The following is a 25,358-nucleotide window of genomic DNA, read 5'->3' as shown; positions in this document are numbered from 1 at the left end:
AGCTTACAATTTACCTAGAATAATGGTAGATGCTATGAGAATACAACAGAGAATAAAATCCATTTTGGTAAATAAAATAGTACATAAAATAAAAACATAAATAGTAAATGGCACTTTCCTTCATGTGAGGCAGGGTGCAGAATAGGTTTGAGGAAAAAAGTAAGTAAAACCAGTGAACGGAAGCACAAATAGTAAGTGGCTGTGCTTCTCTTAATTTTTCTGTAGAATTTTTTCTCAAATTCTTATTATTGAAATGCCTATTATGATGTAGCAAACACTGAGATACTAAGGCTTAGAGTTTAAGAAACCTAATTAAATAGCTAAACACAGCACAATGTAAACTCCCACAATCTGATTCCAGATTTTGAGTCTAATCATCTCATTATTTGTCTCATTATGGAATAATAACAAACCAACAAGTGAAAATGCTAAAACTCCATTGGAACACCATGAAATTAAAGAGTTCATCAGCTCTTAGTCATGAACTTTTGGAGGATCTTGTATTCTTATCTCTGACACATATGACAATGACCAGCTGAGCCCATATTCTTTGACACTTAGTAGATTTATTACTATGTGCCAATTAATGTTCTAAGAACTTCACAAAAATTAGCACTCACACACCGTAATCCCAACATTTTGGGAGGCCGAGGCGGGAGGATCACTTTAGCCCGAGTTTGAGACCAGCCTGGGCAACATAGTGAGACCATGTCTCTACAAATAAAAAAATCAGCTGGGCATGGTAGCACACACCTGTACTCCCAGCTACTAGGGAGCTGAGGTGTGAGGATCACTTGAATCTGAAAGGTTGAGGCTGCAGCAAGCCATGATCGTGCCACTGTACTACAGCCTGGGCAACAGAACACGACCAACTGGAAAAAAACGGACTCTTTAATATATGCTCCTTAGCTATTTATGGAAAGAAGCTAAGAGTTTCTACTTCTCTCTTCTCTTTGTGACTTCTTGATTTGTTTACACTACCTATTTCTACTTCCTTACCTCCTGCTCACTAACTCACATTCAATCTAAAAAGCCACTTTAATTCGCTAATGACTTTAAAATACCGAAAACAAGATACTTTCCATTCCTTCATTCTTGCTATGCTTGATTCTTTTCAGTCTTAATAATCTTACTACTTTCAAAGATAACTGACTTCTCTCCATCCACCTTCTCATTAAAGGAGACAATCATTCATCACCTAGGTTACTACACAGTCTCCTGACTTTACTGCCTTCCCTTCTGTTCCCTCCAATTTATTTTCCGCACCAAAACTAAAGAGAGCCCTTTAAAACAAATCTGATTTGCATCACTATGCTGCTTTAAGGACCATTAATGACCTCTCATTCCCTTCATGTGGGCCCACTCTCTCTCTTTTTTTTTTTTGAGAAGGAGTCTCGCGCTGTCGCTCAGGCTGGAGTCTGGACTGCAGTGGCGCGATCTCGGCGCACCAACATGGCGAGATGGGGTTTCGCCATGTTGGCCAGGCTGGTCTCAAACTCCTCACCTCAGGTGATCCACCCACCTCGGCCTCCCAAAGTGCTGGGATTAGAGGCATGGAGCCATCGCGCCCGGCCAAGCCCACACTCTTAACCTGGCCCTAGATTACCACTGAAATCTCAATTTTTATCTCTATCCCACACTCCACTCTCCTGCTCAAAAAGTCATATTAAACTTTTCCCCTGCTCTGGGCCTTCATACATATTTGTTTTCTCAATAACATACCTCTGTGCCCTCTTCTCCCAACTAATTCCTACTCTTCAAGTTTCACTTTCCGTATCACTTCTTCCTGATCTATTCCACACACCTGTAGTTTCCTTTGTCATAGTATTAATTACACTTCTGTGATTTCTGCCTTGTCTGTCTGGTCTTCCCTAAAAGACAATGTATCCATCCTACTTAATAAAGCATCCCCAGATGTAAACGACTCACACGAAATGAATGTGCACTTAACATTATGGCAAAAATGTTATTACAAGGCTAAATATCAAATACAATGCAAGTTAAGTAAGACAGCAATATAGGGCTTATGTACAACAAACATTTCTCCCTCCCCCCCCCGAAGGTCTCACTCCTGTGGCTCACTGCAACCTCAACTTCCCAGACTCAGGTGATCCATCTTAAAAGTAGCTGTGACTATAGGCACACATCACCACACCCAGCTAATTCTTTTATTTCTAATAGTGTTGGGGGTTTCACCATATTACCCAGGCTGGTCTTGAACTCCTGGGCTTAAGAGATCCACCCGTCGTAGGCTCCCAAAGTACTAGGATTATAGGCATGAGCCACTGAACCCACATCAAACATTGCTTTGTAAGAGATATAACCACACATTTCACATCTTAATACAGGTTGAGTATTTCTTTTTCTTTCTTTCTGTTTTTTTGGAGACAGGGTCTCACTCCCGTCGCCCAGGCTGGAGTGGAGTGGTGTGATCATGGCTCACTGCAGTCCTAACCTTCTGGGCTCAGGCAATCCTCCCCTGTCGGCCTCCCAAACTGCTGGGATTACAGGCATGAGTGAGCCACAGTGCTTGACCCATGCTGAGTATTTCTTATCTGAAAATCTGAAATCCAAAATGCCCCAATGAGCATTTTGAGTTACATGTAAACACTCAAAAAGTTTCAGATTTTGGAGCATTTCGAATCTCGGATTTTTGAATTTTGAATAATCAATCTCTATTTACTATTCACTGAGTTCAATTCATAAACAAGCATATGCCATAATGTCAGTAACTCAAGGAATTCACAGCATTTTCTAACTTTAAAATGGTGGCTGGGCGCAGTGGCTCACGCCTGCAATCCCAGCACTTTGGGAGGGCGAGGCAGGCGGATCACAAGGTCAGGAGATTGAGACCATCCTGGCTAACACGGTGAAACCCTGTCTCTACTAAAAATACAAAAAATTAGCCAGGCGTGATGGCGGGCGCTTGTAGTCCCAGCTACTGCAGTCCCAACTACTTGGATGGCTGAGGCAGGAGAATGGCGCAAACCCGGGAGATGGAGCTTGCAGTGAGCTGAGATCGCGCCACTGCACTCCAGCCTGGGGGACAGAGCACGACTCCGTCTCAAAAACAAAACAAAACAAACACACACAAAAAACCCCATGTGGTTTAGTATTTTCAACAAGATTAGAAAATATAATTTAAAAACACTATTGAAGATGTCAGAAGGATTATGGTTCAGTCAAGTGAGCTGAAGATATGTGAAGTATATCTTGCCTTTTGTTTTAATCTTATTTTTTTACTTTTATTGAGACGGAGTCTCACTTGGTTGCCCAGGCTGGAGTGCGGTGGTGCGATCTCGGCTCACTGCAATCTCTGCCTCCCGGGCCAAAGTGATTCTCCCGCCTCAGCCTCCCCAGTAGCTGGGACTACATGTGTGCACCACCACACCCGACTGATTTTTGTATTTTTTAGTAGTGACAGGGTTTCACCATGTTGGCCAGGCTGGTCTGGAACTCCCAAGTGATCCGCCCACCTCAGCCTCCCAAAATGCTAGGATTACAGGCATGGGCCACTGTGCCTGGCCTTTTTTATTTATTTTTGAGACAGGGTCTTACTCTGTCACCTTGGCTGAAGTGCAGTGGCGCAATCTCGGCTCACTGCATCCTTGAGCTCCTAAGCTCAAACAATTCTTCTGCCTCAGCCTCCTGAGTAGTTGGGACTACAGGTGTGCACCATCACTCCCGGCTAATTTTCATATTTTTTGTGGACACAAGAACAGGGTTTCACCATGTTGCTGAGGCTTTTCTTGAACTCTTGGGCTCAAGTGATCCACCCATCTCAGCCTCCCACAGTGCTAGGATTACAGGTGTGAGCAAAAAGCAGGATATGGCGTTCAGCACTGCTTTTTAAAGAAGGGTCTTCTATACAGAATTCTCTGTAGATACACAGGAAAAAAGCCAAGACCCAATTAAATTACTGAACTAATTCTTACTTTGTACTATAATCTATAGTTAGAAATAAATAATTTTGAATTTGGGCCGGGAATGGTGGCTCACGTCTATAATCCTAGCAGTTTGGGAAGCCAAGGCAGGTGGGCTGCTTAAGCTCAGGAGTTCGAGACCAGCCTAGGCAACGTGGTGAGACTCTGTCCCTATTTGAAAAAAAAAAAAAGAAGAAGAAAAGAAAAAAGAAAAAATAATTTTGAATTTGCAGATGATCCAATAAAGAATTTAATCTTCAGGGGCCAGGTGTGGTGGCTCATACCTGTAATCCCAATACTTCAGGAGGCCAAGTGGATGAAATCACTTGGACCCAGGAGTTCGAGAGCAGCCTGGGCAACAAGGTGAAACCCCATCTCTACAAAATACAAAAAAATTAGTCGGGCATGGTGGGGTATGCCTGTAGTCCCAGCTACTCGAAGGCTGAGGTGAGAGGATCGCTTGAGCCCAGGAGGCAGAGGTTGCAGTGAGCCATGATCATACCACTGTACTCCAGCCTGGGCAACAGAGCAAGACCCTGTCTCAAAAAATAAAATAAAATAAAAATTTTGTAAAAAAAAAAATTTAATCTTCAAGATTATCTCCATGGCCCAGCACAGTGAATCAAGCACGTAATCTCAACAATTTGGGAGGCCAAGGTGGGAAGACTGAGGCTATGAGTTTGAGACCAGCCTGAGCAATGTAGCAAGACCCTGTATCTATTAAGAAAATAATAATAATGCCTCCTTATTTTTATATACAAAACTAGTACTAGCATTGTATGGCAACTTCAGAACACTCGCTAGCTTTGGGAAGCACTCAATGAATAAAAACGGAAATCTGAACACTATGTAACAACAGATACTAAATGTTCCCAGACAGAAACGAAGGAAACTATTCTTAAATTATCAATATTGGCATAGCATCAACGGTTCTTATCTCTTCCTACAGGATGCACTGTAAATTTCATTCACTCTTTAGTTTAACACTTCAGCTCCCACTTCATGGTAGATGTGAGTTCATATTTCCATCTGTAACTTCCAGTTTTAAGACCTGAAGATATGTGAAGTGTGTTTCTTGCCTTTTTTTTTTTTTTTTTTTTTTTTTGCGATGGAGTCTCACTCTGTCGTCCAGGCTGGAGTGCAATGCTGCGATCTCAGCTTACTACAACCTCTGCCTCCTGGGTTCAAGTGATTCTCCTGCCTCAGCCTTCTGAGTAGCTGGGATTACAGGCACGTGCCACCACACCTGGCTAATTATTTTTAGTAGAGATGGGGTTTCACCATGTTGGCCAGGCTAGTCTTGAACTCCTGACCTCTGGTGATCCACCCACCTCGGCCTCCCAGAGTCCTGGGATTACAGGCGTGAGCCACCACGCCTGGCCGTATCTTGTTTTTATTTTATTTATTTACTTTTGAGACAAGGTCTCAAAACATATTATATTATTAAGCCAGCTTTAACTCCCTTATCATACAAAAGAAAATGCTATTTTGAACATGCATGTACAGATGAGCATATGCTCATTAAAGATTATTAGCATTGGTATGTATATACAACTTAACATGTAAAAAGTATGTTGATAACACCAAAGAAAAAGAGCAAAATTCACAGCTTAATTTCTTTTTTTTTTTTTTTTGAGACAGAGTCTTACTCTGTTGTCCAGGCTGCAGTGCAGTGGCATGATCTCGGCTCACTGCAACCTCTGCCTGCCAGGTTCAAGCAATTCTTGTGCCTTAGCCTCCTGAGTAGCTGGGACTACAGGCACATGCCACCATACCAGACTATTATTTTTTGCTTTGTTTTGTTTTGTTTTTGGCATTTTTAGTAGAGACAGGTTTTTGCCATTTGGTCATGAAGCTGTGAGCTCAAGCCATCTGCCTGCCGCCTGCCTCCCTAGGTGCTGGGATTATAGGCGAGCAAACCACCGCATCCGGCCTGCTCTATTCGAGCAGGATATACCATTGGACTATATTTTTACTAATGATTTTTTTCACTAACACAATATTCGTTGCAATTTAATGCTAGAAATCATATTGGTTGTATGCATTTAATCAAATTCCTTCTACATGATTATCACCTGATTCAAAGATACATCTTCTCTGTTTTGGAAGTAAGCCTACTCTTCTGGTCAATAATTTATTGCATAATAATAATAAAATATTCTGTGACCATGGTAAGACAAATGTGAATTTTTCATCTTTTCTCACATTTTAGCTGCACAGTAGTAATGAGAATATAACAGCTACCTTGATAATTTTACCTCATAAGACTTAAAATTAAGCCTGAGTCCAAACACATGTGAACACACAATTCAGCAAGAAATTTACATAAATATTCCCCATTCTTCTCATTTTATTTACCAGTCAGTAAAAATTCAAATCAACGTAGTATACATCTAGAACATATTTATCATGTTCATTAACATTTACTGCAAGAGCATAATGCCACAAGTGGGGTATATAACATTTATTTTCTTGTTTGTTCTTTATTTTGTTATTTAAAAAAATTTTATTTCATGTATACCGTATTTAAAGAACACTAAACTGCAACTATGACTAATTGGTTGAAGTCACAGTAATACAAATTGGAGTTGAACCTAAGAAGATGTTTCTAAATGTCAAAGCTACCTCCAAACGGAACAGCTAGAATTAGAGATGTAGAGGCTTTTCTTTTTCTTTTTCTTTTTTTTTTTTTTTTTGGTGACTAGAGACAGGGCCTTGCTATGTTGTCCAGGCTGAACTCAAACTCCTGAGCTCAAACGCTTCTCCTGCCTTGACTTCCTAAAGTGCTGGGATTATAGGCGTGAGCCACCATGCCTGGCCAGGTAACAGTGGCCTCAACAGCAAGATGAGGTAGTAGCAAAAACATCAGACATACTTCAGTTATTATGTTTTGAGTCTATTTTTCTCACTTTAATAAAACATGGGAGTGGATGTGGTGGTTCATGCCTGTAATCCCAGCACTTTGGGAGGCCAAGGTGGAGGGATCACTTGAGCCCAGGAGTTAAAGGCTGCACTAAGCTATGACTGTGCATGCCACTAAACTCCAGACTGAGCAACAGAGTAAGACCCTGTCTCTAAAAAAAAGTGGGGATGAGGTGGGAGAGATTTAATAAAATATTTATTTCAAAAATTAAATGAAGTTACAGGTTGAAGTGCCTAAAACAGAGCCACAACTATGCAATTACTTTGAAGCTATTATATACTATAAAGGCTACACCTTTACTGAGACATAATTCACCCACTTAATGTGTACAACTTCCTTTTTTTTTCTTTTTTTGAGATGGAGTCTCGCTCTGTTGCCCAGGCTGGAGTGCAATGGCGCGGTCTCGGCTCACTGCAACCTCTCTCCTGGGTTCAAGCAATTCTCCTGCCTCAGCCTCCTGAGTAGCTGGGATTACAGGCGCCCGCCACCAAGCCCAGCTAATTTTTGTATTTTTAGTAGAGACGGCATTTCACCATGTTGGCCAGGCTGGTCTCGAACTACTGACCTCAGGTGATCCGCCCACCTCGGCCTCCCAAAGTGCTGGGATTACAGGGGTGAGCCACCACGCCCAGCAACTGTACAACTCGCTAACTTTTAGTATATTCACAGACTTGTGCAACTATCACCACAATCTAATTTTTGACTATTTTATCACCTCAAAAAGAAACCCTGGCCGGGCACGGTGGCTCATGCCTGTAATTACAGCACTTTGGGAGGCCGAGGCGGGAGGATCACAAGGTCAGGAGATCGAGACCATCCTGGCTAACACGATGAAACCCCGTCTCTACTAAAAATACAAAAAATTAGCTGAGCTCCAGTGGCAGGCGCCTGTAGTCCCAGCTACTCGGGAGGCTGAGGCAGGAGAATGGCGTGAACCCGGGAGGCACAGCTTGCAGTGAGCCAAGATTGTGCCACTGCACTCCAGCCTGGGCAACAGAGTGAGACTCTGTCTCAGAAAAAAAAAAAAAAAAAAAAAAAAAGAGGAAGTCAGTTTTGTTACTAATAGTAATGAAGCCTGTTTTGTTACTAGTTAGTAATGTTACTAACAGTAATTAGTAATTCTATAAGTAAAGTGGAAGTCTGTTTCATTAACTTCTGTTATTCTTTCTTCCTCCAACTCGAAACCCTGTAACCATTGGCAGTTACTTCCTCATTCTTCTATCTCTAAGCCAACACCAAATTCCTTTCTGTCTCTAGTCTCTAGGATTTGCTTTTTCCAATGTTTCATATAAATAACACAATGTGAAGCTTTTGTGTCTGGTTTCTTTCACTTAGCATGTTTTCAAGGTTCACAGACTTTGTAGCATTTATCAGTACTTCATTCTTTATAACCAAATAGTATTCCATGGTATGGATATACTACATTTTATTTATCCATTCACCAGTTGATGGGCATTTTTGGTTGCTTCCATTTTTTGGCTGTAATGAATAGTGCTGGTATGAACATCTGTGTACAAGTTACCGTGTGGATAAATGTTATACCTAGAAGTAGAACTGCTGGGTCACAAGGGAACTCTAAGTTTGCCATTTTGATCAAACTGTTTCCCAAAGAGGCTGCAACATTTTACATTTCCCCTAGCAATGTATGAGAATATGAATTTACAGAGAAAATTTAAGTGTCAATACTACTGTATTTTAAAACGTTGTTATAGAGGAAAGCCAACAGACTACTTTGGAAAGCACCTCCCTCACTTGGGGTGGCAGTCATTGGTTAATGCTATCTAACATTTACCAAGTGCTATTCCAGGCACTTGTAACTTACATTTCATCAAATATCAGGCACCATCAACTATTTCTCATACCATTGTTTTATGTACCCTTATGTGATATGGTTTGGATTTGTGTCCCCACCCAAATCGCATGTCAAGTGGTAATCTCCAGTGTTGGAGGTGGGGCCTGGTGGAAACTGGATCATGGTTTCTCATGGCTTAACACCATCCCCCTTGGTGCTGTCATCGTGTTAGTGAGTTCTTACGAGATCTAGTTGTTTTCAAGTGTGTGGCATTTCCCCCAACTCTCTCTTGCTCCTTTTCCTGCCATGTAAGACTTGTCTGCTTCCCCTTGGCCTTCTGCCATGATTATAAGTTTCCTCAGGCCTCCCCAGAAGCAGAAGCCACCGTGCTTCCTGCACAGTCTACAGAAACACGAGCCAATTAAACCTCACCCAGGCTGGAGTGCAATGGCGCGATCTCGGCTCACCGCGTCTGCCTCCCGGGTTCAAGCCATTCTCCTGCCCCAGCCTCCCAAGTAGCTGGGATTACAGGCATGCGCCACCACGCCCGGCTAATTTTGTATTTTTAGTAGAGACGGGGTTTCTCCATGTTGGTCAGGCTGGTGTCGAACTCCCGACCTCAAGTGATCCACCCACCTCAGTCTCCCAAAGTGCTGGGATTACAAGCCTGAGCCACTGCGCCTGGCCTTAAACCTCTCTGCTTTATAAATTACCCAGTCTCAGGTATTTCTTTATAGCAGGGTGAGAACTTACTAACACACCTTGGGAAACAAAAACCTCTGCCAATTAAATTATGACATGCCATCCACCAAAAGATGTATCCTGATTTCAGAGATGTTAAAAATGTGGGGAAAAAATGGATCATAGAATTAATGAAATACAGTTCTCTACACGGATTAACTTCTTTAGTCTTTGTAACCCTATGAAAAGATTTTGCAGGTGAGGAACCTGAGGCACAGAGATTACATAAGTAAGATTTGAACTCTGGTTGATTGTTCTTAGATACTCACAGGTTGAGAGATTTTGTCCTTACTTGTTCCTTATCAGGATAAAGGAAGTAGCGCCCAGGTGGCTTAACAAATGGGCTTGTAAGAGCCATATGGAATCTGGGTTCCATTTAACTTCTAAGCCTCAGCTCACTCATTTATTAGGGTGTTTATAAAGACTTTTGGGAAAAGCATATAAAACTCCTAGCACAAAACAACTGACAGCTGCTACCGTCATTATTTAATAATAAAAGTAAACTTTTTTTATTAATAGTAAACGTATTATTTTACTATGTATAGTAAATAGTAAAATAGAGAACGGTTTCTCTAAGAGCTCTTTTCTTCCTTTCTCCTTATTTCCATGAAAAAAACAAAAAACAAAATAAAACAAAATCCAAGGCCAGGCACAGTGGCTCATGCCTGTAATCCCCACAGCATTTTGGGAGGCTGAGGTGGGCGGATCACGAGGTCAGGAGATCAAGACCATCCCGGCTAATACGATGAAACCCCGTCTCGACTAAAAAACAACACAAAAAATTAGCCAGGTGTGGTGGCGGGTGCCTGTAGTCCCAGCTACTCGGGAGGCTGAGGCAGGAGAATGGCGTGAACCCGGGAGGCGGAGCTTGCAGTGAGCCAAGATCGCGCCACTGTACTCCAGCCTGGGTGACAGAGCGAGACTCCATCTCAAAAAATCAAAAGAAAACAAACAAACAAAAAAAACAAAAAACAAATTAGCCGGGCGAGGTAGCAGACGCCTGTAATCCCAGCTACTTGGGAGGCTGAGGCAGTAGAATGGCGTGAACCCGGGAGGCAGAGCTTGCAGTGAGCTGAGATTGCGCCACTGCACTCCCGCCTGGGCGACAGAGCAAGACTCTATCTCAAAAAAACAAAAAACAAACAAACAAAATCCAAATATCCATTAACAGCTGAATAAGAAAACAAAATATGGTCTATACTTATCATGGAGTATTATTCAGCCTTAAAAACAAAGAAATTCTGACACATGCTTTAACATGAATGAACCTTGATGACATTATGTTAGGTGATATAAGCCAGACACAAAATGACATTTTATGATTCCACTTACATGAGGTTTCTGAATTAATCAAACTCAGAGAAACAGAAACAGTGGTTACCAGAAGCTGGGAGCGGGGAATAACGGGGAGTTATTGCTTAATGGGTACGAAGTTTCAGTTTGGGAAGGTGAGAAAGTTCTACAGACAGATAATGGTAAAGGTTAAACAACAAGGTAAATATACTGCCACTGAACTGTACACATAAAAATGATTACAATGGTAAATTTTATGTCATGCATATTTTATCATAATAAAAAAATCGACCAGGCTTATCAGAAAATAGATGTACATAAACAATAGACTAATAGGCAGCCCATAATGCTAAGTGAGCCAAAATCACCCTGGAACTTCCATTATCATATCTATTCTTAAACTGGAACAACCAATAGGTTGAATGAACAAATTCTAGAACGTTCTGAGTGACTGCTATCATATGCTCAAGGGACACTATACTATTGGGAACTACTGAGAACATATAGGTGTATAAGACATGGTCCTTGACTCAGGAACATAAAAGCTAGAAAAAGATACATATCCAAAATAATACATGAGTTGGAACTATATTTGTGTTGCCACTATATAAATTGTATAAAATGCTATTAAGAGAGGAGAGGTAGGAACATTTGACGAACTCAGCTTAATGAAGAAAGTGATACTCGGGCCTCATAGAAAACCAGAATTTTAAATAATAGGGACAAAGATTTAAGCGAAACTGATAGAAAGCTGTGGAAGAATAAGCATTATCTATAAATAAACAATCTAAGATGGAAAATGAGACCCACATTGTGGGTGGAAGTGGTAGAAGATTAGAGTGGGAAACAAGATTGGGGTCAGGTTCTAGGTTTTAAGTGCCAAGCCATGGAGTTTAGACTTTATTCAGGGAAAGAAAAGCAGCATGATCAAAACTGCACTCTAGGAAGATTTCTAGACCAACAATGCAGAGAATGAGTAGAAATGGAAAAGATGGAAGGGTGATTAAATAATAGACAAAATAGCGAATAAAGCTGAATGCTTAAAGTGCTGATGACAGTAAAAGCAGAGACATGAAGTGGTTCAATCCAAAAATAAGTTTAGGTTGGGTCCCCCTGTTATACATGATCTTAGGGTATTCCATTCTCCCTTCCAACATTTATCACAGTTGCAATTCCATGCTCAGTTTTTTTTTCCCCACTATAATGTGAGCTCTACGAAAGCAGGAACAGTATAAGTCTTAGTTACTGCTATATTTCTTGGCACAAAGTACTCAAATAATGACTGAATGTGGAAGGTACTCTCCTAAAACACATACTTCTTTGAGTCAAGTAAGAACCTCTGTCTATGTGTAAAAGGGCTCTCTAAATTTGGGAACACTGCCACGTATTTCTAGATCTAGTATATGAGCCATTGTCAGATGTACATCCTATTCCAGTTTTGAGCCATTACTGGCTGCTTTTGGGTAAGTTTGCTTTTCATTCTAATTTCAGAAGCAAGCCATCTGCCATTATCTAAAATCCTGTCCACATCAAGTTTACACAGTAAGCAACTCATAAAGCTGTGACTTTAATAAGCCCTAAAATATATATTAATAAAATGAGGTCAGAAATATAAAATATTTTATAAGTTCATACACAAAAATAGGCTTACAATACCTTAGGGGGATTAAATGGGTAGGTTTCTGGTATTTTTATCTCTAGTTGATATCTTCCTCCTAAAAAAATGGGGAAAACAAAGTTAAGAATGCTGCTCAATTCAAATACATAAGACAAATATACTGATGAACTTTTCAGAGCAGCTATTTTATATTCAATTATAAAAATTCATTTTAAAGTTGAAATCCAGAAAGTAATCAAAAGCACTAATTTTTAATTTAAAGGTTGTTTAAAGCATACAGAATATCCATTTCATACAACTATATTAGTTTATCAGTGAGTAACAAGGCTAGAGATAAATACATTTAATCCAGACAATGCAATGCCAACATTTCATCAGGACAATTAACTATTAGAGTTCTAATCTCCCACTGTGTCCTCTAATCCATCCTGTTAAGAATTGCTAAATAACAACAACAACAAAAGGGTCAGAAAAAAAAAAGAAAGAAGGCAAGGAGGTATAAAAGTACAAATGATACAAAGGACAGAGATTATGCCATAAACAAAATTCTACTTCTAGCTGGTTCTCCCAAATGAAATACGGTCCCAATCTTTTCATTTGTGCCCTAAATTAAACGTCAATACTTATTTGTTAACATTTTATTTGTGCAGTTAAACTGCAATTACTTTTGCACCAGCCTAATAAAAACAAGCTGGGTCCATGGCTAATGCCTGTAATCCCAACACTTTGGGAGGCCGAGGTGGCAGGACTGCTTAAAGCTAGGCCAGGAGTTTGAGTACAGCCTGGTCAATATAGCAAGTCCTTGTCTCTATTTTAATATAAAAAACTTTAAATATATTTTTTATTTTTTAAGCAAAATTCAACAAGAGAGACAGACATAAAGACAAACATTCCTTTATTTATTTATTTATTTATTTATTTATTGAGACAGAGTCTCGCTCTGTTGCCCAGGCTGGAGTGAAGTGGCGTGATCTCGGCTCACTTCAAGCTCCACCTCCTGGGTTCACGCCATTCTCCTGCCTCAGCCTCCCAAGTAGCTGAGACTACAGGCGCCCACCACCACGTCTGGCTAATTGTTTTGTGTTTTTAGTAGAGACGGAGTTTCACCGTGTTAGCCAGGATGGTCTCGATCTCCTGACCTCGTGATCCACCCGCCTCGACCTCCCAAAGTGCTGGTATTACAGGCGTGAGCCACCGTGCCCGGCCCAAATCATTCCTTTAAATGGGTATATAAAATGCAAAACTTTACCAAGGAGCTTTTCTAACCAGTAATATACAAATAGAAGGCAACTTTTTGTTTTGTTTTGAAGTTATCTTGAGCAACTAGCAGTTATACAGCATTTTTAAAAAGCTTATCTAGGCTCAGTGTGGTGGTTCACGCATGTAATACCAGCACTTTGGGAGGCTGAGGTGGGTGGATCACGAGGTCAGGAGGTCGAGACCATCCTGGCTAACACGGTAAAACCCCGTCTCTACTAAAAACACAAAAAATTAGCCGGGCATGGTGGCGGACGCCTGTAGTCCCAGCTACTCGGGAGGCTGAGGCAGAAGAATGGTGTGAACCTGGAAGGCGGAGCTTACAGTGAGCCCAGATTGTGCCACTTCACAATCTAGCTTCTCACAACTGGGGTACCCAAGGAAAGGATAACTGCCTCTTAAGAAACTCTGGGCTGTGTGCAATGGCTCATGCCTGTAATCCCAGCACTTAGGGAGGCTGAGGTGGGCAGATCACTTGAGGCCAGGAGTTCAAGACCAGCCTGGCAAACATGGCGAAACCCCATCTCTACTAAAAATACAAAAATTAGCCGGGTATTGTGGGATGTGCCTATGATCCCAGCTACTCAGGAGGTTGAGGCACAAGAATCGCATGAACCCAGGAGGTGGATATTGCAGTGAGCCAAGTTCGCACCACTGCACTCCAGCCTACGTGACACAGTGAGAATCTATCTCAAATAAACAGAACAGAACAGAAAAAAGAAAAGAAAAGAAAACACTGAATGGGTAAGTCTTACACTGGATGAGAGGCTGGATTCAACTCTTAACTCTAAGATTAATAACATAGAATACTATTACAAAATACAGTAAATAAAACCGTTCTATTGAAATATTTATATATATAAGACTATGAGATTTTGTTTCAAGATAATCAAAGAATAAATTAGATCAAAGATGGCCATGAGCTGATAGTTATTAAAGCTGGCTGAAGAGGTTTCATTATATTCTTTTTTTTTTTGAGATGGAGTCTCACTCTGTCGCCCAGACTGGAGTGCAGTGGCGTGATCTCGGCTCACTGCAAGCTCCGCCTCCCAGGTTTACGCCATTCTCCTGCCTCAGCCTCCCGAGTAGCTGGGACTACAGGCGCCCGTCACCATGCCCGGCTAATTTTTTTGTATTTTTAGTAGAGACAGTGTTTCACCGTGTTAGCCAGGATGGTCTCAATCTCCTGACCTCGTGATCCACCCGCCTCGGCCTCCCAAAGTGCTGGGATTACAGGTGTGAGCCACTGCGCCCGGCCTATTCTTTTTTATATATCTGAAATTCCCTGTAATAAAAAGTAAAATAAAAAACTGTGTGCTAGGAACATTATCTTCAAAATTCTATACACTCAGCTCTTTAAAAAGTCAAACAAGAGACTTTCTTCAGTATATTCTAGACTCTCTCAAATATATCTCCTCACTCCTCCATTGTTATGAATGGATGGATGACTATGAATCTGAGGAAAAAATAAAAGTGGTACTACTTTCTTCAAGCCCTTTTTGTTTCGAATCCTTCTCTTTTTTTTTTTTTTTTTTTTTTTTTCTGAGACAGGGTCTCGTTCTGTCGCTCAGGCTGGAGTGCAGTGGCGCAATCTTGGCTCACTGCAACCTCTACCTTTCAGGTTCCAGCAATTCTCATGCCTCAGTCTCCTGAGTAACTGGGATTACAGGTGCCCACCAAAATGCCCAGCTAATTTTTGTATTTTTAGTAGAGATGGGGTTTCACCATGTTGGTCAGGCTGGTCTTGAACTTCTGGCCTCAGGTGATCCACCCGCCTCAGCCTCCCAAAGTGCTGGGATTACAGGCATAAGCCATTGCGCCTGGCCTCTCTTCCTGCCATTTTTTATTTGAGGCGGATTCTCACTCTGTTGCCCAGACTGAGTGCAATGGTGCGATCTTGGATCACTGCAACCTCCCCTCCCAGTTTCAGCAATTCTCCTACCTCAGCCTCCTGGGTAGCTGGGACTACAGGTGCACGCCACCATGCCTGGCTAATTTTTTAATTTTTTTAAGTAGAGATGGGGGGTCTCACCATGCTAGCTAAGCTGGTCTCGAACTCCTGACCTCAAATAATCTACCCGCCTCAGCCTCCCAAAGTAGTGGGATTACAGGCATGAGCCGTTACGCCCAGCTGCTAGTTCTTTTTAATAGAATCCCATAGTGATTCATGCATGAGTTGAACTAAATGCCTGAATCACAGAACATGTAACAATAATGAAATTTAAAGAAAAATAGTGGAAAGAAAAAAAAAACTGACAGTTAAGAGAAGGGTACCTGAAGAAATTTTGTGACAATAACTGTCTATACCCAGAATTAGAAATGCCAGCTTCAAATATAGTTATAATAAATTTGGCTTCAGCACTACATAGGCTTTTCTTTTTCCTTCCTAAGAATTATTTTTTTTTCTGATTAAACTCCAGATTAAACCATCTCTATAACCCATCATACAAAGTTCTTTGTTAATGGCCAAAATAATCTCTTAGGCGCAGTGTGAGGGCCCAGAGATATTTATATAAATAATGCTGGACTCGAGAGTCTCTAAAATCTTACTTCTATCCCTTATGTTACATGCTCTGACAACTTTCAATATATGACCACTTAGCATTAATCATAGCATTATTTGATCAGGGTAATACAACTAAGGAATCTTTATGATAACTATATTATTCATATTATAATAGTTTTTACTTTACAACATTAACTTCTTGAATAGCTTTTAATATTAAAAATTAACAATCTTTAAATTTAACTTAACCCAAAAAGGAGATGAGGAAGGAATGAGAATTTTTAAGCTGTCAACAATGATTCCATAAACCTAAAATAAATTTTAGGAAGAAAAGCTCAAGAACTAAACTGTTCCTTTGTCACTGAATTATTAAGGCAAAAGAAGTGAAGAAAATTGAGTTAAGTAACATCCACAATATGCCATTTTCCCGTGAGTATTCTACTTCACAATCCGATTCTTTAAATACTATAAAAAGAGCTGCTTCATAACTTAATAATGGTTATAAATTGCTTAACATTCCACATGTAAACTTTTGCTTTAGCATTTAAGTTTAGATTTTTAAAAACTCAAAAAACTGCAACATCCTTGCAATAAACATTTAACCTATCGTCACATTTAAAAGAAAAAGCATTAAAGTTTATGCCCTTGAATGGTGCTTTTCCTTAACAAAATGAACTTCTCTCAACAGTTTTATATAAAATAACAGAATTCAAGTTACTCTACCTCAAATATATAAAAAGCATATTAAATCTAATCTTATCAAAATATTCATTTAGCAGCAGCAGCATCAGCAGCAGCAGAAATAAGCACTTTTTTTTTTTTTTTGAGACGCAGTCTCCCTCTGTCTCCCAGGGTGGAGTGCAGTGGTGCGATCTCAGCTCACTGCAACCTCCGTCTCATGGGTTCAAGGGATTCTCCTCCCTCAGCCTCCTGAGTAGCTGGGATTATAGGTGCATGCCACCGCACCAGCTAATTTTTGTATTTTTAGTAGAGATGGAGTTTCACCACATTGGTCAGGCTGGTCTTGAACTCCTGACCTCGTGATCCACCTGCTTCAGCCTCCCAAAGTGCTGGGATTACAGGCATCAGCCACCTCGCCCAGGCAGATATAAGCACTTTTAAATGACCAAACTTTTGGCCCCATTCTCGGTATCGGGAAAAAGAAAAGAAAAAAAATGACCAAACTTGTTTCTAACCAATAAAGAATATATCTTTTTTTTTTTTTTTTTTTTTTAGACGGAGTCTTACTCTGTTGCCCAGGCTGGAGTGCAGTGGCACAATCTTGGCTCACTGCAAGCTCCGCCTCCCGGGTTCACACCATTCTCCTGCCTCAGCCTCCCGAGTAGCTGGGACTGCACCCGCCATCACGCCTGGCTAATTTTTTTGTATTTTTAGTAGAGACGGGGTTTCACCGTGTTAGCCAGGATGGTCTCCATCTCCTGACCTCGTGATCTGCCCGCCTCAGCCTCCCAAAGTGCTGGGATTACAGGTGTGAGCCACCGCACCCGGCCATAAGAATATATCTTAATGTATCTTTTTTTTTTTTTTTTTTTTGAGACGGAGTCTCGCTGTCGCCCGGGCTGGAGTGCAGCAGCACGATGTGGGCTCACTGCAGTCTCCAGCCCCTGGGGGTCACGCCATTCTCCTGCCTCAGCCTCCCAAGTAGCTGGGACCACAGGCGCCCGCCACCTCGTCCGGCTAATTAATGTATCTTAATATATCTTAATGTATATAAGTATACATTATCCAATTAAAAAAAATTAATCTACCTATTAAATATTGCTTCTATCTAACTTAGCTCAGGAAGTGCATTGTTTATAAAAGTCAATGAAAAAATTTAAAACTTTGCTGGCAGACCTCTAGAATAATGTCATTGCCCTACTATCTTCCAAAAATACTTCAAAACAACCTAAAAAAAATTCAGGAATAACTATAAGGTCTGACTTCAAGAAGCAGCTAGTATATTATTATATAAAAACATCTGCTATTAGGACAAGCACCTGATTTTTTAAAGATAACTAAAGGTCTCCTCTACATTTAATGATTGCAAAAAGGACTAAATGAAACAGCATCCATGAAAACGGCCAGACCAAGCCAAGCAAATAGGAAGCACTCGATAAACAGCATAAAAAATTAAATATCTAGAAATGGCTCGTATGAACTATAAAACAAAAAATAAAATTTTATCACTTAAGAATTGGTACAAGGTTGGGCACAATGGCTCCTGCCTAGAATCCCAAGACTTTGGGACACCAAGGCAAGAGGATTGTTTGAGGCCAGGGGTTTGAGACCAGCCTCGGTAACTTGGCAAGATGCCATCTCTCCAATAAAGAAAGAAAAAAATGGGCTGGGTGCGGTGGCTCACGTCTGTAATCCCAGCACTTTGGGAGGCCGAAGTGGGCAGATCACAAGGTCAGGAGTTCAAGACAAGCCTGGCCAATATGGTGAAACCCCGCCTCTACTAAAAATACAAAAATTAGCCGGGCATGGTGGCGGGCGCCTGTAGTACCAGCTACTCGGGAGGCTGAGGCAGGAGAATTGCTTGAACCCGGGAGGCGGAGGTTGCAGTGAGCCAAGATCATACCACTGCACTCCAGCGTGAGAGACAGAGCGAGACTCTGTCTCCAAAAAAAAAGAAAAAAATGAATAAACAGAATTGGTATAATATGCTAAAGACATTCTAGGGTCTTAAAAAATCTGGATTAAAAACAGGAAAATATTCAAGAATATTAGATTTTTAAAAAGTGTTTTGGGTAGCCGGGCATGGTGGCTCACACCTGTAACCCCAGCACTTTGGGAGGCCAAGGCTGGCAGATCACGAGGTCAGGAGATCGAGACCATCCTGGCTAACACGGTGAAACACTGTCTCTACTAAAAAAATACAAAAAAAATTAGCCGGGCATGGTGGCTGTAGTCCCAGCTGTTCGGGAGGCTGAGGCAGGAGAATGGCGTGAATCTAGGAGGCAGAGCTTGCAGTGAGCCGAGATCGCGCCACTGCACTCCAGGCTGGGCAACAGAGCAAGACTCCATCTCAAAAAAAAAGAAGTGTTTTGGGTAACTGTTCATTACAGAATTATAGAACCACTCAAAAGTATTTAGCTGGTGGCAGGGATTGGTGGCTCACGCCTGTAATCCTAACACTTTGGGAGGCCAAGGCAGGCCGATCACCTGATGTCAGAAGTTCAAGACCAGCCTGGCCGTTATTGTGAAACCCCGTCTCTACTAAAAATACAAAAATTAGCCGGCATGGTGGTGCGCCTGTAATCCCAGCTACTCAGGAGGCTAAGGCAGGAGAATCACTCGATTCTGGGAGGCGGAGGATGCAGTGAGCCAAGATTTCACCACCACACTCCAGGCTGGGTGACAGAGAGACTCAGTCTCAAAAAACAAACAAAATATGAACAACGAAAAACACACACAAAGTATTTAACTGGATATGGTGGCATGTACCTGTAGTACTAGCTACTGAGGAAGCTGGAGGATTACTTGAGCCTAGGAATTCAAATTTATAATGAGCTATGACCATGCCACTGCTCTCCAGCTTGGGTAACAGTAAAACTTTGCATATAAAAAAATAGATAAAACAAAATAGACATCACCACCACTTCCAATATTAAGTCAATTCTGATTTACATAAAGTGATTAAAAGCACAGGCTTTGAAGGCAAAAGCTATCAGTTGTGCTATTTAGATGGTTGACCTTAAACAAGCTACTTCTCTTAACTTGTTTCTTCATCTATGAAACAGCAATCGTTCTATTTACCTAGTAAGATTTGCTGAAAGGATTAAATGAGAAAATACATGTAAAGACAGTATAATTAGGGTTACCATATATTCTGTTATATGTTTTCTAATAAACAAATATTTGAATAGTTATTAATGCAAGAGCCTTGGTTATATGCTATGTAACCTAAATTTACAATAATATTAATTAATGAAGACTCACCTAATAAGAAAGTAAAATGCTATAAAGTTTATTTCTGTATCTTACCACCCAATTCCATGGTCTAAAGTAGTTACAGACTTAATTTGTGAACACCAAGTTCAGCAAAGCCACCTCCTATGTCTTGAAATCATCACTAAAAGCTTTCCTGAATAAAGAAAATAAACATTTGGACTACAGCCTGTATGAGTGAATGAAATGCTAAATGACAGAAAGAAGAACTTTAAAAACAAAAGCAACATTTTACCAGTGAGATATTTAAGGCAAGGTCTGTTTTAGATACCATATGAAGGGTAACTGAGTGTCTACAGTCCATATAATTTAGAGGTTTACCATGCCAGATCTTTTATTCTATTAAATTCTAACCAATAATACCTGTAACAAAGCTCTGCTAAAACTGTTTTATGGAAAGAAAAAAATTAGCTAAAATTCAGTAAGAAATACCAGTCTATATTCAGTATCTAAATTTAGTATTTTTTAAATTGCTGTTTATCTAAACCAAATGAAGTTACCCTCCATATAATTTATAGATGTTTAAGATTATTCTGATTAAATGTTTCAGACAAGTTCTAATACGCACAATATTTTGATACAGAAAAAAGTACTTGCCTTCATATGGTGTGTCTGGAGGTCCTGCTATTTCTCCTCTTAATTCTGTAAAATTCTCATCTACAAGATCTACTTTAATTTGATTTTTGCTCGTCTTAAAAATAAACAGAAAATAAATGTTAGTTACGTCAGCAAGAAAAACGCCTAAAGTATTACCTATAAAAAATCTTGAAACCCCCTCTTTCATAAGCTTGATTATCTGCTCTAGTAAAATAAGTCTGGGCTTTTCTAGGACTTAATTATCCAGTTTTAAGAATATTTAAAACAAACTAATAAATTTTAACTTCAATGTTTTAAATGAAATAACACCACTATGAACAACAATACAATGGCTTCTTGACTTTCTAGGAATGTTATTAGAGAAAAATAGTATAAAACCTATTTTATGTTTGCCAATTCCATGTATATCAGGTCCAAAGTGATAAATCTAATCATCCACAGATGAACGCTTTAAATTTATCTACATTGACTTATTTTGCACTTTAAACTACTCCAAGTACTTTCTTATCTATAGCATTACTGCGTCTCTTAACCTTACGACAGTCCATTCTCAGAGCCATGATAACCTTAAATGATTCAGAAAACCATCCAGTGGGATTCACATTAACATTCATAAGTGCCTGCCAGCAAATGGGCTCTCCGCTTATATTCTCAAACCTATGTTAAAAATATAGTAAATTCTCTCGATTTTTTAAACCAAAATCCCTAAAGAACAAGTTACATCTTCCTTTTTTTTTTTAGACGGAGTCTTGCTCTTGTTGCCCAGGCTAGAGTGCGATGGCACCATCTCACCATCTCGGCTCACTGCAACCTCCACCTCCTGGGTTCAAGCGACTCTCCTGCTTCAGCCTCCTGAGTAGCTGGGATTACAGGCACCCACTACCATGCTCAGCTAATTTTTGTTATTTTTAGTCGAGATGGGGTTTTGCCATGTTGGCCAGGCTTGTCTCGAACTCCTGACCTCGTGATCTGCCCGCCTTGGCCTCCCAAAGTGCTGGGATTATAGACGTGAGGCACCGTGCCCGGCCTATATCTTCATTTTTTTGGTTAGAATTCCATATTGTTACCTGATTGACACAACATATCTACTCTTATGAAACAAAGCCTCACTCAAGGTTTCAAAAGTGAAGTTTTTTGCTTTTAGACTGACTTTCTTAAACTTGATTACTAGATGAAACAGTGTAAGAATTACTGTCTTTGGCTTCCTCCTCCAACCCAAAAAAAGACACAATTTTTACTCTTTTTCTATGTTAAATATTTTTTAGTACAGAACGTTTAGTTCATAAACAATACATGACTTAAAACCCATATTTTTCAAAGTTCACATCACTCCTAATTAATCCTGTTTTTTAATAAAAACACAGGATTTAAAAACTTACCTTCTAATTAGTACTGTTTTTCTACATTTCTCTGAAAATATTTTTTATCCAAAAACTAAATTTAACTATAAATATGTACAATAAGAAACTACTTCTTATGCCCTAAAAAATCATTAACAACTTTGGTATTTGTGGTAGAGGAGAAAATGTACATTTTAGCAACAGTAAAAACACTTTCATGGCCGGGCGCGGTGGCTCACACCTGTAATCCCAGCACTTTGGGAGGCTGAGGTGGGCAGATCACGAGGTCAGGAGATTGAGACCATCCTGGATAACACGGTGAAACCCTGACTCTACTAAAAATACAAAAAAATTAGCTGGGCGTGGTGGCAGGCGCCTGCAGTCCCAGCTACTCGGGAGGCTGAGGCAGAAGAATGGTGTGAACCCGGGAGGCGGAGCTTGCAGTGAGCTGAGATCACGCCACTGCACTCCAGCCTGGGTGACAGAATGAGACTCTGTCTCAAAAAAACAAAAATTTAGTTGGGCGTGGTGGTGCACACCTGTAGTCCCCCAGCTACTCGGGAAGCTGAGGCAGGAGAATCGCTTGAACCAGGGAGGCGGAGGTTGCAGTGAGCCGAGATCGTGCCACTGCACTATGGCCTGGGTGAAAAAGCGAGACTCCATCTCAAAAAAAAAAAAAGTTGTCTAGTATCTATGCATAATGTTAAAAAGAAAATTGGAGGCATCCAACTTTCACTGACCAATTTAAGAAGCCAGTGTTAACTAACACTCACATTTCTCCTCTTAAGGCTTCTTACAGGAATAATCATCTTGCTAATCATCAATGCTTTCAAAGATCTCGATAGCTTTCCACAATTCCCCCTCCAAAAAGTAGTATGTAAATAACCCAAAGATGTTAGGATACTAAAGGATCTGATTAAAGTTTTTTGGGAAAGGAGAGGGAGATTAGAAAAGCTGCTTTTTGGGACTGCCCAAATCTCTGGCTAGTAAAATGCCAAATAATTATTCCTTTTCATACCTCTGTCCTTATTTCTGTCTACATCACCCCCAAATTATTATTATTTGTTTAAGACACGGTCTCACTCCCATCACCCTGGCTGGAATGCAGCAGTGCAATCTCAGCTCACTGCACCTCAACATCCCAAGCTCAGGTGATTCTCCCACCTCGGCCTAACCAGTCGCTGGGACTACAGGTGTGCACCACCATGCCTGGCTAAATTTTTAAATTTTTAGTAGAGAGGGGGTTTTGCCATGTTGCTCAGGCTGGTCTTGAACTCCTGGGCTCAAGTGATCCACCAGCTTTGGCCTCCTGCCTTGGCCTCCAAAAGTGCTGGGATTACAGGTGTGAGCCACCGCGTCCAGCCCCCAAATTATAAGTCAGAAAAAAATTGCTCTTTTTTTCACACTATAGAAAGAACATTATTATTGTATGAAAAAATGTACTAAATAAGCTCAAGAAAATACCATCATCATGATGAATTACATTACGAAAAAGCATTCTGGTCAGGTGTGTGCGGTGGCTCGTGCCTGTAATCCCAACAGTTTGGGAGGCCAAGGCAGATCACTGAGTCAAGAGTTTGAGGCCAACATGGTGAAATCCGGAAAAATTAGCCGGGCGTGATGGTGTGTGCCTGTAATCCCCGCTACTTGGGAAGTTGAGGCATGAGAATCGTTTGAACCCAGGGTGTGGAGGTTGGAGTGAGCTGAGATTTTGCCACTGCACTCCAGCTTGGGTAACACCGTGTCTTAAAAAGCAAAAAAAACAAAAACAAAAACAAAAAACAAAAAACAAACAAAAAAAACACATTCTATAGGGTTTAGAGTAGGGTCTTTATTTGCACATAACTAAAGATAAAAAGAAAACAAAGTTAAGCCAAAAATTTTTCACAGCTCAATTTTCCATCAAGCAACAATTATTCTTTATACCACCACAGTTTAATTCAAACATCCAGTTATTTCACAATCTAAAACTCCAATCCCACTGCTCCCACAAGCGAACTTAAAGTCTTACTTTAAGAGTCAGGAACTATAAGACATGGAGAATGGTGAAAGATGACAGTATTACAAAAGTCATAGCCTTTGGAGTAAGACATATGTGGGCTGAATCCTAGTCGCTTACTTGTGATATTCATTCAGGTATACCACTTAACACCTAACTCTCAATTTTATTACTGTAAAATGAGAATACTTTCAGAATTAAGTTTCTTGGATAGAAATAAGCAGCATAGTTCCCCTTTCCCTAACAACATTAACTATAAAACCTTTAATTTGGCTGGGTGCAGTGGCTCACGACTGCAATCCCAACACTTTGGGAGGCCAAGGCGGGTGGATCATTTGAGGTCAGGAGTTCGAGACTAGCTTGGCCAACATGGTGAAACCCCATCTCTACTAAAAATACAAAAATTAGCCAGGTGTGCTGACAGGCACCTGTAGTCCCAGCTACTCAGGAGACTAAGGCAGAAGAATGGCTTGAACTTGGGAGGTGGAGGCTGCAGTGAGCCGAGATTGTACCACTGCATGCAGCCTGGGTGACAGACCGAGATTCTGTCTCAAAAAAAAAAAAAAAAAAAATTAAAGCCCGATTTTACAAAATTAATTTCACTGTTCTGTTTCCACAGTCTAAGAAAAAAATGTAATATCTAAAAATAAATAACAAAATAATGTGTTATTCACTTCAATGACTGCAACAACCAAGACAGCTGAAGCTTTTGGGTGAAATTCTGAAGAACTGTGTTATCACTGTAAATTTTTCATGAGGATAGGTTAAAGATTGCTTTTCTAAACTTTCTTCTCCCAACTCAGCTAAACACACAGCGGGACCTCTGGTAGTTTTTTTTTTTTTTTTTTTTCCTGATGTTCCCTGGGGGCTTCAAGGCATTTCTAATGCACAAAAGGAATAGAGATATATAGAAGCTATAGCAGCCAGGCCAGGCAGGGTGTTTCACCCCTGTAATTCCAGCACTTTGGGAGGCCGAGGCAGATGAATCATTTGAGGCAAGAAACTTGAAACCAGCCTGGCCTATATGGCAAAGCCCTGTCTCTACTACAAATACAAAAATTAATTGGGCATGGTAGCACATGTCTGTAATCCCAGCTACTCAGGAGGCTGAGGCATGAGAATTGCTTGAACCCGGGAGGCAGAGGTTGCAGTGAACCAAGATCACACCACTGCACTCCAGCCTGGGCTACAAAGCAAGACTCTGTCACCAAAAAAAAAAAAAAAAAGGAAGAAGCTATAGAAGTTAGCAATTTTCAAATCAACTATTTTATTAAGATATACATGAAGCATGCAAAATAGCACATAACGTTGAAGCTAATTTGAATGAGATTAAAAAAAAAAACATTATTGTCAACAACCAATAGTGAAGAACTCAAAGCGGTTCTAATATATTTCCAAGGCCACCTCTCAGTGAA

At 40.5% G+C, this 25,358-nt stretch overlaps 1 protein-coding gene across 2 annotated transcripts in view; it reads right to left on the bottom strand.

Moving 5' to 3' along the window:
- The window catches only part of UBE2K (ubiquitin conjugating enzyme E2 K), an 83,921-nt gene that overhangs the window by 24,372 nt on the left and 34,191 nt on the right, over nucleotides 1-25,358 (bottom strand). For both annotated transcript variants that reach the window (XM_002814684.5, XM_054553452.2), the window contains 2 exons: nucleotides 20,605-20,698; nucleotides 12,329-12,387 (listed from right to left, as the gene is read on the bottom strand). In XM_002814684.5, the coding sequence (XP_002814730.1) occupies nucleotides 12,329-12,387; nucleotides 20,605-20,698 (153 nt within the window). The remainder of the gene's footprint in view (nucleotides 1-12,328; nucleotides 12,388-20,604; nucleotides 20,699-25,358) is intronic.

The sequence above is a fragment of the Pongo abelii genome, chromosome 3, assembly GCF_028885655.2.
Source record: "Pongo abelii isolate AG06213 chromosome 3, NHGRI_mPonAbe1-v2.0_pri, whole genome shotgun sequence".
Lineage (NCBI taxonomy): Eukaryota > Metazoa > Chordata > Mammalia > Primates > Hominidae > Pongo > Pongo abelii.
Note: the sequence above shows the minus strand (reverse complement) of the source record. Positions and strands in the feature narration are given on the sequence as shown.